The sequence below is a fragment of the Babylonia areolata genome, chromosome 6 (genome assembly GCF_041734735.1).
Source record: "Babylonia areolata isolate BAREFJ2019XMU chromosome 6, ASM4173473v1, whole genome shotgun sequence".
In the NCBI taxonomy this organism is placed as follows: Eukaryota; Metazoa; Mollusca; class Gastropoda; order Neogastropoda; family Buccinidae; genus Babylonia; species Babylonia areolata.
The window spans coordinates 25544779-25559778 of NC_134881.1; the positions used below are offsets into that span (position 1 = coordinate 25544779).

Below are 15000 nucleotides of genomic sequence, written 5' to 3' on the forward strand. Positions count from 1 at the left end.
AGAAGAAAAAGCCCAGGCTATATCAGTGTGTTCCCCTCTACAGTGGCCCGCGAGATATACACAGAGAGTGATATATTGTAGAAATTCTACACCTAATAGTCTTCTTCTTCTTCTTCGTTCGTGGGTTGCAACTCTCACATTTACTCGTATGTACACGAGTGGGCTTTTACGTATATGTAGGCAGCCATATTCCGTTTTCGGGGGTATGCATGTTGGGTATGTTCTTGTTTCCATAACCCACCGAACGCTGACAAGGATTTCAGGATCTTTAACTTGCGTATTTGATCTTCTGCTTGCGTATAAACACGAAGGGGGTTCAGGCACCAGCAGGTTGCAGCATATGTGTTGACCTGGGAGATCGGAAAAATCTCCAACCTTTACCCACCAGGCGCCGTTACCGAGATTCTAAGCCGGGACCCTCGGATTGAAAGTCCAACGCTGTAACCACTCGGCTATTGTGCCCGTCCTACACCTAATACAAAGGCTATTCCTGTTGTTGTAGTTGTAGTAGTTGTTGTTGTTCTTGTTCTTGTTGTCCTTCTTCTCCATAATAACATTCATTCTACACACACACACACACACACACACACACACACACACACATACACACACACGGCGCGCACACAGCGCGTACACACACAAACAGATGAAATTTACGACCTACAACACCCCCAAAAGATACAATGAAGGAATAAAGGTCTCAATCAATGTAAAAGAAATTTACAAACCAACGGTTTCCCATTGTGATGATAAGCTGCCTTAGACAGTTATACTAGAAACAGGACGACACACAAAGGAGATTATTCTTGCAAAACAAACAAACAAACAACAGCAAAAACAAAAGAAGAAGAAGAAGTAAAAAAAGAAAAAGAAACTGAATAGCCAATACATTTTCCCCCGGTCTGTCCTTCGCTAACATAAAATTATCATCCTTTCTTATATCTTCTTTTTTTTTCTTTTTTTAAACAAACCAGGAAGCATAATTCATTTCTCCAGGTAACACTAGATGTCTGTAATCAAATCATTATTTATTATCAGGTTTAACTCTCTCCATACGAACGGCGAAAGAGACGACGTTAACAGCGTTTCACCCCAGTTACCATCATCAAAATATTGCAAGCGGAAGGCTCTTACACTGAAGAGGTGAATGTTGACAAAGAATACCACAATTCTGACGACGGAAGCTAAAGGTTGGGTCATTCAGCCACCCACTGGACATCCGAGGGTCTGTGTAGAGGAGAAGAGAGGACTGGGCGTACTGAGTGAGTTAAAAAAAAAAAATTCGAGGAAATAAGTACTTGTGTGTATCAATTTTGTCTCAACAGATTTCTTTGTGTGAAATGTGGGTTGTTGTCTCCGAAGTGTCGCAAGTGCGCAAACCATAGGGCTCATGTTTTAAAATCTAAAATAATTCATCCCACTTTTGTACGGAAAACAAACACATTGAAACAAAAATCCAACAACATTCTACTTGGTAAACGAATGACTGGCCTGATGACCCAAATGTTCTCACCTCTGTAGCTGTTAAAGCTTTTCGTATCTATATTGGTGTTACTCCACGCATACGCATACTTTGTGTGTTCAAAGCGGGGCCGAACAGTACTCGAAAGAAACTCGATCATTCTGATCAATATATATCTAGGGCATTGTGACCTACTGTTTTTGTATGGAGGGGTAGGGGTGGAGGGTTAGGGAAGTGGGTGGTGGTGCATAGGCACCGAAAAAAGATTTATGGCTTACTAAGCCACCCCCAAACAATAAACTAGTCTCTTTTTTAATTTTGTCTTGAATACAGCCCCAGATGTATTCAAGAGACCATCGTGCCTGCGGGTAAATATGTACCTGGGGGTAATCTGCCCGAGGCAAGGCAAACTGCCCGAGGGTAAGCAATATCCGGTAGTGAGGAACACAAGAGCCTATCCGCGGGTGTACAAACCCAAAGGCACTCTACCCTTACTACCTGCCAAGGGTGACTGCCCATGAATCAGAGGTAAATGTGGCGGATCCTTTTGTAGCATAGTTTTTGTTGAGGGAAAACGGGCGTGCTTTGCGGATACACGTGTTTGCGAACTCCTTAGACAGTGCTCAGTGAAATTTGTCGTTGATATTTTTCTTGTTAATAGTTCTGTGTTCTTGTGTTCTTTGATGAAACCCTACCCCCCACATAATTTTTCCCCTTACTTTTACACCCCAGGGCTTGGTGAAGAAAAACACATATGTTTTGCTTATCTCATTACCCTGGTAAAATAAAATTTCGTTTCGTTTCGTTTCGTTTTTGCTCTGAAGTGTGGTGCGGTGAGATGTAAAACCGAGGGCATGCTGAGAAGGGAATCACCGGGGGTTTGAAATTATAGACGATGCGTCAGCTGACTGAGTGCACCGCGCGTGTCTTGGATACTAAGTTAACTTTACCTACAAGATAGACTGTACCCGCGGGTCCCTATCATGTCAAGGGTAACTTGACTTAAGTCAAAATGAAGTTTGTCTTGGATACGGCCCCAGCAGGACAGCAGAGGAGACAATTGCTGTCCAGATTGGGCTAGAATTTGATTACAGTGAATTACAGCCACTACAAGTACTACTACTACTACTGCTCCTCCTACTACTACTACAGCTGCTGCTGCTGCTGTCCATACTATCTGGGCTAGAATTTGATTATAGTGAATAACTACCATTACTACTACTGTTGTTGTTGTTGCTGTTGCTGCTGCTGCTGCTACTACTACTACTGTCCAAACTATCTGTGCTAGAATTTGATTATAGTAAATAACTACTGCAACTACTGTTGCTGCTGCTGCTGCTGCTGCTACTGCTGCTGTCCAGACTATCTGGGCCAGAACTGGATTATAGTGGATAACTACTACTACTACTGTTGCTGCTGCTGCTACTACCATCCACTTTTTTTTAGTGAAGGATTTTAGCTCCGCCACCACCACCACTATTACTACTACTAAGAAGAAGAAGAAGTAGAAGAAGATTGCTGCTGCTGTTGCTGCTGCTGCTGCTACTACTACTACTACTACCACCAACCATTTTAGTGAAGGGTTTCAGCTCCACCACCACCACTACCACCAGGGTTTCTGCTCCAGGTCCACCGCCACCACCACCACCACTACCACCACCCACCATTTTAGTGAAGGGTTTCTGCTCCACCACACCACCACCACCACTACCACCACCCACCATTTTAGTGAAGGGTTTCAGCTCCACCACCACCACTACCACCACCACCACCCACCATTTTAGTGAAGGGTTTCAGCTCCACCACCACCACTACCACCACCACCACCCACCATTTTAGTGAAGGGTTTCTGCTCCACCACCACCACCCACCTTTTTAGTGAAGGTTTTCTAATCCGCCACCACCACCACCAGCTCCACTACCACTTCTACTACTATTAATATCGCTACTGCTGTTGCCGCTAGTACCACCACCCACCTTTTTAGTGAAGGGTTTCAGGTCCACCACCACCACCACCACCACCTACACTACTACTACAGCTACTACTACCGCTACTGCTGTTGCCGCAAGTACTACCACCCACCTTCTTAGTGAAGGGTTTCAGCTCCACCACGGGCAGACTCTCTCCGCCCTGCGCGGCCTGCCTGATGCTGGCCTTGGTGCTGTGCTGCTGGTGGTGCACGTGCTGCCGCTGCCAGGCGACGCTGCACACCTTCCCCCCCTCCTCCGCCATGGCCCCCACCCCTCCTCCTCCTCCTCCTGCTCCTCCTCCCCCGCTCCCACCACCTCCGCCACCCCCACCTCCTCCTCCCCCACCGCTGGTGCCCCGCCCTCGGGTCGCTCCCACCACCACCATGGTCACCACCACCACCACCACCACCACCGTCCCTCCGCCGCCACCAAGCTCCACAAAATGTTGTGAGGGTGGGTGGGTGGGTGGGAAGGTCTCACAATGAGAGCAGGACCGGCGGTGTTGACGCTGATGGTGATGTAGTTGTTGTTGTTGTTGTTGTTGAGGGTGTTGTTGAAGAGTTGCTGCCCGTAGCAGCGGCAGGCGTCATCTTTGTTGTGGTAGTAGTTTGTCCTGGAGCAATAAAAGACCACAAAAATATAAATAAACAAAAAAATAAAAAGGGAACAGAATGTGTGACTTATGGATGAGGTGTGTGTGTGGGGAGGGGGGGGAGCGTGAGAAGGCGTGAGAGGGTGTGAGGGGGTTAGGGGGTGAGTGGGTGCGTGGGGGTGTGGCTATTGTGTCTTGTAAAGTGTCGTAGTAGGTTTGCGTGTATGGGTGGTGAGCTAGCGTGACAATGTGTGTGAAAATGAATTATGCTGTGGATGCGCGCGAGGGTGTGTGTGCTTGTGCTTTGTGTGTAGTAGTCTTCAGTTTAACGTCTTCCACTTTAAGTGATATTAGACGAAAAAAAAAGGGGGGTGGTGGTGCGGGGTGGTGCGGGATGATGGAGGGCGGGCGGTGGTGGAGGGAACGGTATTGGGCAGAGGGTGAAAAATGGTGTGCGTGTATGTGTGTGTGCGCGTGTGTGCGCATGTGTGTGTATGTGTGTGTGTACTTTGTGTATGTGTGTATGTGTGTGTGCGCATGTGTGTGTATGTGTGTGTGTACTTGCACGTGCACCTCTCTCTCTCTCTCTCTCTCCTCCCCTTTCCTCCTTCCTTCCTTAATATAGCTGTCACACAACGCTGTTTACCAGATGCAGACCAGATGTGATTTAAACCATCTGTTTTCCGTGGACTGACTGGGGGTTCAGTGGGCCCATTAGCAAAAGACCTCACAATCAATGAAATCGGACTGTTATCGGCAGGACGTTGCCTAACAATATCCAAGTGGAGCAGCAAACACTGTTCTTGCATTATGACAGGAGGCACTGTGCGATACATATCTGACTTTCCAATAGAAAAAAAAGAAATAAACTGTGGACTGTGTGCAGTGTTTGGGAAATATGTTGTCGAAATCAACGACGTACACACTGGAATAAAAAGGGCGTGAACTCTCAAGGCAAGGCAAGGCAAGACAGGAAGTTTATTTCGTGTGCCCCCTGGGGGCACTGAAACATTACATAATACATCTTTTACACATATCATGCAAACAGTGCACACAAAGAATGGGGGTGTGGAGTAGGCTACCTGGGAGGGGAGAGGGAGGTGTGCAAATTATTTACAGTGATTGTTGGTGTTAGCTAGAATTTGACCAAAATCGATTGTTATTTTTCTTAACAAAATATGACAGTATTTCTTCTTCTTTTTTTTTTAAGCCAAAACATCCCTCTTACATGAGCATTATTTACCCATGATTAGTATTTGCAAGCAATCGGCAATCTATACAGTGAGCGATGTATCAAAAACGAAACTTTGGTAGCCCTTCTTTGGTGCAGTGACACTGGTTATATCATGCCACCGACAGCACGCGAATAAAGACCGCTCCCTGAAAGTGTGTAGATAATTAGCTACAGGGAGACAATGTGGCGAAAGCTGTTTTCTCTTTGCAAATGGCCGTGCAGTGTGAGAGTCCGTTTCTGTCAATGTTTTAGTGTAAATTCTGAGTCGTAACTATGCGATCGGTCACTGTTTCTGAATATTAGGGTCAAAAGCAGAAAAAAAACAATGCTAACTAAATTGATAGGACATTTGGTGGACTATAAATCAGTTATCAGTGGTAAAAGGTAGGGAAATGACAGTAGAATATATGATGGAAGTATCCTCTAAAATGTAATAGGAAAAACATGCTATGTACCCTAAAACTAAGCTCAAGTGAATTGCTTGATTAATATGTATTAATTTGTCCCTTTGTCGGTGTGTGCTTTTTAAGGGGAGAGGGGGTGTTTGTTTACATTCAGTTAGATAGACAGTTGTTTGCTGTGTAAAATACCATCTCAAATTCGAAACCATTAGGAAAGAACTGAGAGAAACTGAAACAAAACCCGTTCCATACGTTTAAAGCGATACAATGCACCGTTTAGGTTTTGGCCATTTATTGACAGGACGTGCCACCATTTCTCTTATACGTGTAATTTACCTTCGGTTGTAGTGTCGTCTTCTGTTAATTTACAGCTTCTCCTATCATTTCATTTCCTTTGACTGAAGGCTTGATAAAAGTATGAGTGAAGAGAGCTGAGAGAGAGAGGGGGGGGGTGAGAGTGGGTGAGTGCTGGAATCAGTTGGAATGTTGGAATTTAGCCATTTGAATAAAGTACGAGTAAAACGGAGTATGGCTGCCTACATGGCGGAGTAAAAACGGTCATACACGTAAAAGCCCACTCGTGTACATACAAGTGAACGTGGGAGTTGCAGCCCACGAAATAAGAAGAAGAAGAATAAAGTGTCCTGCAGTTAAAAAAACAACAACTGCGCGCACGAACACACACACACACAGACACACACACTCACTCACACACACACTCTCTCTCTCTCTCGCTGACTCTGTCTTTCTCTACGGCAGTGTCAAGGCTGTATTTGGAATCCGTGTGCTGAAAACCATGACATAATTATACCATTTCATGTCCATTTGAGGGCAGGTAGGCGTTTTAGTTCATGGAGGAGTGCCAGTTGTATGAGTGCCATGATCGCCTGTGTGGGTGAGCTGAGAATTTGATGAGAAATATCAAACACATAATGGACTGCCATTACCTCTCAGATAAAAAGAAAAGAAAAAAATAAGACATGTCCTTATACATCTGGGTTTTTGTTTTTGTTTTGTATTGTTCATTATTCATGCACATGGAATTGGCCCGTTCTCGTTTTTCTCAGTCTTTTCTTATATTGACTGTAATATTGTGTGGTATGTGGAGTTGGTATGCGTTTAAGTGCATTGAAATAATTGGTAGTGGCGGAGGTAAAAACATAACGCCTCAGTTCCTCTACAAGGCGTCACTACATTCGGACAAATCCACTACACCACATTTGCGAGGCAGATTTGTATTTGTATTTGCATTTGTTTTTTTATCACAACAGATTTCTCTGTGTGAAATTCGCTCTACTCTTCCCAGGGAGAGCGCGTCGCTACACTACAGCGCCACCTTTTTTTTTCTTCTTTTTTTCTTTTTTTTGTGTATTTTTTCTTGCGTGCAGTTTTATTTGTTTTTCCTATCCAAGTGGATTTTTCTAAGAATTTTGCCAGGAACAACCTTTTTGTTGCCGTGGGTTCTTTTACGTGCGCTAAGTGCATGCTGCACACGGGACCTCGGTTTATCGTCTCATCCGAATGACTAGCGTCCAGACCACCTCTCAAGGTCTAGTGGAGGGGGAGAAAATATCGGCGGCTGAGCCGTGATTCGAACCAGCGCACTCAGATTCTCTCGCTTCCTTGGCGGACGCGTTACCTCTAGGCCGTCACTCCACGTGACAGCAGCAGTGACAAGAAACTCAAGGGAGAGCTGGACAGTACAAGGTCTTCAGAGAAGAAGCCCCCTTCAGTCAAGGGTTTCAGCCCTTAACTCCTTACACTGTAAGGGGGCCGGGCCGCACCCAGGTCATGACTCCTGGATGCCAGCACCATAAACCAGCACGCTGGACAGACCTTGTGCGCTCTCATATAGGTTTGTGTACATATCAGAGTGGATTTCTTCTTCACAGTTTTGGCAGATCACAACACTTATGTCGTTAGCTGTGCTTGACTATGTGTGTATACATATGTATGTGTACATAACTACATGCATGTATATGAATGTGTATTGTGTGTGCGTGTGTTTATGTAAGTTTGTGCCTGCCTATGTGTGCGTATGTGTTAGGGTAGCTGTAGATACACATGTATGTTAAAATGTATGTATGCAGTGTGTGTGTGTGTGTGTGTGTGTGTAGTCACATTTGGTGTGTGTATGTAACATAGATATAATGTTTTATGTTAACGAAAGCGTTTTTGTAAAGCACCTAGAGCAGATTTCTGGATAGTGTGCTATATAAGTATCCATTATTATTATTATTATTATTATTGTCATGGATTCTGTTTCGGTGTACACAATACGTGCTGCACACGGGACCTCAGTTTTTCGTCTCATCCGAAAGACTAGACACGCTCAGTTTGATTTTATAGTCAAGCCATGAAGACATGGCGAGACCGGAGTTCGAACCCTGACCCTCACGGACACTGTATTGGCAAATAAGCACCTGAACCCTTAGGCCACCTTCCTCCAAATGCATGAAAAACAAAAACATAAAGACTAACGTCCGGTGTGCACTCACGCGTGTCTGCGAAAACAGGCAACTGGTCAGACTTAATGAACAACGTCTCAGGTGTTACACGGGTTCTTTGATCTGACCAAGCACAGCAGGAAGGGCAAAAAACGTGGTCTCCTTGCTTTGGTTTCATTTTGCCAACAGGTGTCAAAGTTCCTAAGAATATTTTCGGAAATGATTGCGGAAGCAATGATGCTTGTTTTGTCCTTTCTTGTGTAATCTCATAATCCAGCTCCAGACACCCATTTATAGATATTATTTACACCAACGGACAGGGTGTGGTTATGCATCAGAACTTACGACTTTTATTTTGGTTAACGGTTTTATTTTTTGTTTCTGAAAATTTTGATAATGGGTCTGAGGAAGAACAACCCCGGTCTTTTCTCATCTTTATTTTTTTCTGATTCACTCTTAAGTCTTTGCTGTTTAACTTTTGTGATCCGAAACTTTGAGCATCGTTTCTTGATTCGTGTACACACTCTCAGGAATAATAACAACATTGTTTCCAAAGGAAAATAACTCACTGATGAACTGGGCAAGGAAAGTCATCAATATTGACAACGTAGAGTCTTCTACAATACAAAACAACTTTCGGCAGAAGAATGGAATCATGTGATGAACAATAAGCTTCTATATTGGACCAGACTTTACCGAAGTATTTCGAGTTGTGGGGAAAAAAAAAAAAGAAGAAGAAGAAGAAGAAAAAGAAAGCAAGAAAAAAAGAAGAAGAAAACTGGCCCTTGTGGGTTATATGAACGTCACTTCCGTCTGTCCCATCGTTTCCTTCTGAAAGTGGAAAAGACTCCATGGTGACGTGACGCTTCTGGTGAATTCGTGACTCTGAGCACATCCCCACTGACCGCTGCACTTAGCGTTACCTTCCTATCCCCAGCTGAGCCACCGGCTAATAATTTCACCAGCCGTCAACAGTTTTTGGAAACAAGGAGGTTGTGAAACTGCAGATCCTTTTCCACACGAGGAAGAGACCAACCAGCCGAGAAAGGTGATCCAGCAGAAACACAGAGGTTGTGAAACTGCAGATCCTTTTCCACACGAGGAAGAGACCAACCAGCCGAGAAAGGTGATCCAGCAGAAACACAGAGGTTGTGAAACTGCAGATCCTTTTCCACATGAGGAAGAGACCAACCAGCCGAGAAAGGTGATCCAGCAGAAACACAGAGGTTGTGAAACTGCAGATCCTTTTCCACATGAGGAAGAGACCAACCAGCCGAGAAAGGTGATCCAGCAGAAACACAGAGGTTGCCTGTGACCTCGGGGCTACACGAGACAAAGAGGGGAGTGGGCTCTGGTGTTCTTCCACAGGTCATCCTCGATAATCCTGAAAAGGTTGCAACTGATGGTTATTTGGAAACATATTGTATAACCTCTAATATTTTAAGCATTGGACAAGACTACCATCCATCCGCCCGTCTTAACCCGAATGTTTTGATATCATGGTTCCACTGAAATGTTGTGAGAAATAGAGGAGGTCACCCACATCAAGTTCCCTTGTAGAAGATTTGTTTTCCTTCAAACTGCAGTATACAGGGTAGGGGAAAAGGCCGACAGAAAACGGGTAAAGAGACGACTGTTCTCTGCAGGCTGTATCTACATCTGACTGTATCTTGTGCATTACTGCCGTCTGAAAGGTGAAGATGATCCACGATGTTTGCCTTGTGATAGATCTTTCTGTTCTGACTGTTGGAAGTGACATACCCGACACACACAGTTCACTAGTGGGTCCATTAAAACCCCTTGACTCCCAAAGAACGTATCACGTACGTGCATAGTGATGTCACTGATAACGTCATCAGAAGAAGGGAAATAACTTTGGAAGGCTGAAAATTCACACAGTTTATCCAGAGTGGTATATCTCCAGACCGTTTTCTCAGTTTTATGTTTATTCTTTTAGATGTTGTTCTATGACTTGAAACACCACTTTCTACCGTTTTTCCCCTGGTACTGAAGGGGCTTTTCAATCAAGACCTCCTTTCCGCAACGTTTCACCTGAGACATTGAGTCAGTTCCTGAAAGTGATAAAATGATTCGATTGATTTCTTCTTGCTCGAAATTGATCTAATGTTACGTCAAAACCTGACTCGACTAAGCGCGTTGGGTTACGCTGCTGGTCAAGCATCTGTGTGGTCAAGCAGATCTGGTGAAGTGTTGTATGGATCTGTCCGAATGCAGTGACGTCCCCTTGAGTAACCGAACTGAATTGGTGAACCTGGATCCCTATCGATCTGTTACGTAGTTCTGCTGTTTGGGGTTATCTGGAGAGCTTTCCTTATATTCTACATCGCTCAGTTTATTATGATTTTTTAGTGTTGTTATCATTATTATCTAAGAATCTGTCTCGAGGTAGTTCTTACGATTGATTGGATAGTAAGTAACAATAAAACGGTTTAAATCAGTGTCAATTCCAGTCCAAAAGCCTTGATTTGCCATTGTCGCTTGCTGTGGCTACAGAAACACGATCTGGTGGTTGTGATTTAAAAAAAAAAAGGTTTTTGACAGTCGGCCACTCAATTACGAGTAATAGTAGTAGTAGTGGCAGTAGCAGAAGTAGTACTAGTAGTAGTAGCAGCAGCAGTAGTTGTAGTATATGATATAACTAGTCATTGTTGTTATTGCTAACCTTCACGTTGCACAGTTAAACAAACTGACAGTATCTTTATTGATCATCCTAACACAATACAGATTAATGAAGAAAGGGGCAGCAAAAGACAGTGACCCCACCGAGTTTCCAGATATAGCGCAAAGCCTCTTACCTGTGTGCTGTGTCGGGACACACTTCAGAGTGACCTCCCCTCCACACACCCCCGACCTGCCTTTACCCCCGCCCCTCACCGCTCTCCCTCCCCCCTCGCTCTCCCCTAACCCCCATCCTCTAAACATACTCCACCCCAACCCCACAACACCCCGACCTTCTAACAGTAATTTGTTTTAAAAGGTCCCAGTAATGCGTCATGAGTACTAACACACACACACACACACACACACACACACACACACACACACTCACTCATTACACAACCAATACTATTGCACACTTTCATACACACACACACACACACACACACACACACACACACACACACACACAAGTGTCGGGAAAACTGCCGCCAAGCGAGAAATAATCCATTTAGTGTACAGCACACACAGCCTGTATCAACCTTCGTCTTTTCAGTTCAGTTCATGGTCTACTGAACTCAGTGTAGGGCCCAGTACCCTCCCCCCCCCCATCCCCACCCCGCCCAAACCCTAACACCACCCCACCCCCCTAAAAAAATTACAACTTGTATCCGTCCTACTGATAAAGGCCTGACTAAGCGTGTTGGGTTACGCTGCTGGTCAGGCATCTGCTTGGCAGATGTTGTGTAGCGTATATGGATTTGTCCGAACGCAGTGACGCCTCCTTCAGCAACTGATACTGATAAAAACAAAAAACAAAAAAACACAAAAAAAAACCACAAAAAAACACGAAAGATCTACTTGTCATCAGCCTGTTGCGCAACTGAGAGTGGAAGGCTACGGCTAATTGATAGACGGCTAATTGATAGTTATGTCAGGAAAATAATTTTCAATTATTGTTAACAAATAGTAAAGAGTGGTAACTCTCTCCATTCACAAGTTACACAACTTCAAGTCAGTGCTGCTTATGCTACCGATTCAGCTAGCACACAGGTAAATAAAACATACATTCGAACAAACCCAGACACTTCCTAAAAAAACAGGAAGCGCCGGGCCTGTCCTTAAAACCGATGATCTCACATGTGCACACAGCAGCAAAGACAGAAGAAATATGCAAACACAAATAAGCTTTTATTCAAGACTGGCATAGCCTCTTTCACTTATTGTGTTTTGATGATAACGAATTTTCGATCTTTTTTTTTCTTTAATAGGGAGGTTGTTTTGCCACAGTGCAATTTCGGTTTTTTTTTTGTTATTTTGTTTTTGTATGTGTTTCAAAACATGTAGACATTGTTTTCTAGGTGGATTCACACACCCACGCGCGCGCGCACACACACACACGCACACACACACACGCACACACACACCATCGTCTTGCCCCCATGATTATTCATTGCAACTGTGTTCGGGACAAGGGAGTAAACTGCAGCTTAAAGATAATTCATTGAACGTTTTTATCTCAACGCATTATTATTTGTATTTGTATTTGTATTTCTTTTTATCACAACAGATTTCTCTGTGTGAAATTCGGGCTGCTCTCCCCAGGGAGAGCGCGTCGCTATACTACAGCGCCACCCATTTTGGGGGGTATTTTTTCCTGCGTGTAGTTTTATTTGTTTTTCCTATCAAAGTAGATTTTTCTACAGAATTTTGCCAGGAACAACCTTTTTGTTGCCGTGGGTTCTTTTACGTGCGCTAGGTGCATGCTGCACACGGGACATCGGGGTATCGTCTCATCCGAATGACTAGCGTCCAGACCACCATTCAAGGTCAAGTGGAGGGGAGAAAATATCGGCGGCTGAGCCGTGATTCGAACCAGTGCGCTCAGATTCTCCCGCTTCCTAGGCGGACGCGTTACCTCCAGGCCATCACTCCACTTATTATTATTATCATCATTGTTGTTGTTGTTGTTGTTCTGGTTATTGTTGTTCTGGTTGTTGTTATTACTGCTGCTGCTGCTACTGTGCTAGTGTTTGTTGTCGCTGATGTCGTCGGCATCATTGTCTTCATCGTGATAATCATGAAAAGGTCAGCTTAGAGTTGCAGCCACCAAGGCAGCTATCCAAAACACGCACAAAAATCACTACTTTTCTCAACGGAATCATGAAAAAAAATAACCTGTACTTTTATCTCATCTTCCTGTCATTTTTTTTTTTTTTTTAAATAATGAATTTGAATTTATGAACAATGCAGTAAAGTGCAGTGGTCTGTTATTCCCACAAGAATGGCTCCCGTAGTCATGGGTCTAATATTTGTGATGAAAATAAACAGTGGCCTTTCATTACTTTAACGCATTGTTATTATTATTGTTATCATTAGTTGTAGTAGTAGTAGTAGTATCAGTAGCACTGTTGTTGTTTCGTTTTTGTTTTTGTTTTTGTTGGGGTTTTAAGTTTGTTGTTGCGGGCTGGGAGGGGGAGGGGGGGGGGGGGTTGTTTCCGAAGTAAGCAAAATGCTGTGCATGGTATGGTACTACAATTATGCTAAAAGACGATCTTTTCCATCATTCTGTTTCCACTTCAGAAATACCTCATTCCCACTTGGTGATGATATACATATCAAACATTCGCTGTCTTGAAAACCGCATCAGTGGTAGGTGAACACTCACGTACGTCTTTGTTGTAATCACATCACATCAGAAGTTATCAAAGATGTTTCATTTACTTATAAAGTGAAGAATCAATATGGCTGCCGTGAAATTCAATGCTATGTTCAGGACGTGTCTACTTTCTAGTGTGAACCACTCGTCTGCAACAATGTGGAGAAAAAGATAGTAATGATAATATGATATCACTATAGCCAATTAGGTTGTTGAAACCAGGACCTGGTTAAAAGAAGAAAGCATCATTCGTTTATTATTCATTTATAGTCTGTTCATCTAAGACGATGATATTATACTAAAAAATAAATGATATTATTATTATTATTATTATCATTATTTGTATTGTTATTTTTTCTATCATAATGGTGATTATTATTATCAATAATTAGAAATAATCATTTGTGAAAATCAAAGGCAGGGGAAAAAATATTCAACTGAAAAGCTGGCGGTTGAGGTGGAGGGGTGTAGGGTGGTGGGGAATTGGGGGGCGGGGGGGGGAGGAGGGGGGGATTGAGAAAGGAAAAGTGAGAGAGAGAGAGAGAGAGAACAGAATGTGGAAAAGATAGAGTACAAAATGTAAAATGGAGAGGATGCGGATGTCAGTGATTGGAGAAAGACAAACATAATACTGGAAGAGTGTGTGTGAGAGATGGGGGGGATGTGGGAAGCGGGATTAGGACAGAAAATCAATCAATAATCAAATACTGTATGCAAAGAGGGAAGCATCACATCAGAAAAGAAAACTGATTTTCAGTGGGGGAGAAGAAAGAAGAACAGTCCTGAATGGATAGATTTGTACCGGGAGACGACGACACGCTTTTATATTGACACGGAAATCGCAGCAGAATATTTACCCGGCTCATTTCCAGTGACATTTAAGTCACAGACATCGACCGAGATTGGGGAGAATAGGAAAGGAGGAAGAATAACACACACACACACACACACACACACACACACACACAGCCCACCACATGTAGTGAACCCACGTTCGCGAGTTCGTGTTTCTCAAACAGACCCACACATCGGTATGGGCACAGATGGCTATCAAGCCCTTCCCTTCCCAGCACTGCTCCCCTCCCTTCCCTCTCCCCAGCGGTTTGTTGAAACAAAGCCCCAACCAGTTCGATCCACTACAAGGGCCGGCTTTCTTAATCTCAGCTTTGCGCATGGCCAGCTTTGAATGGAGCTTTTCCAGCTGCTTTCTGTGAACCGTCCACTATGGACCATGACCCTATCCGCTCAGGCAAAGACATCATCAACGGGTTTTTGGTGGTGTTTTTTTTTTTTTTTCCTCCTGGTTAATTAATGATAATGCTAGCTGGAAGATAAGAGAAGTAATTTGCTCTGATTGTTAATCGATTGTGATTGAAACACCTACATGGGTAATTTGTTCTGATTGTTAATTGATTAATTTTGGTTACTTCTGCCTGTGATTGAAACACCTACATGGGTAATTTGTTCTGATTGTTAATCGATTAATTGTTGGTTACTTCTGCCTGTGATTGAAACACCTACATGGGTAATTTGTTCTGATTGTTAATCGATTGTT

General features: G+C 43.6%; 1 protein-coding gene across 2 annotated transcripts in view; it reads right to left on the reverse strand.

Annotated features, from left to right (window-relative positions):
- The window catches only part of LOC143282872 (uncharacterized), a 55121-nt gene that overhangs the window by 4546 nt on the left and 35575 nt on the right, over positions 1–15000 (reverse strand). For both annotated transcript variants that reach the window (XM_076588739.1, XM_076588738.1), the window contains exon 2: positions 3546–4046. In XM_076588739.1, the coding sequence (XP_076444854.1) occupies positions 3546–3818 (273 nt within the window). In that variant the 5' untranslated portion in view covers positions 3819–4046. The remainder of the gene's footprint in view (positions 1–3545; positions 4047–15000) is intronic.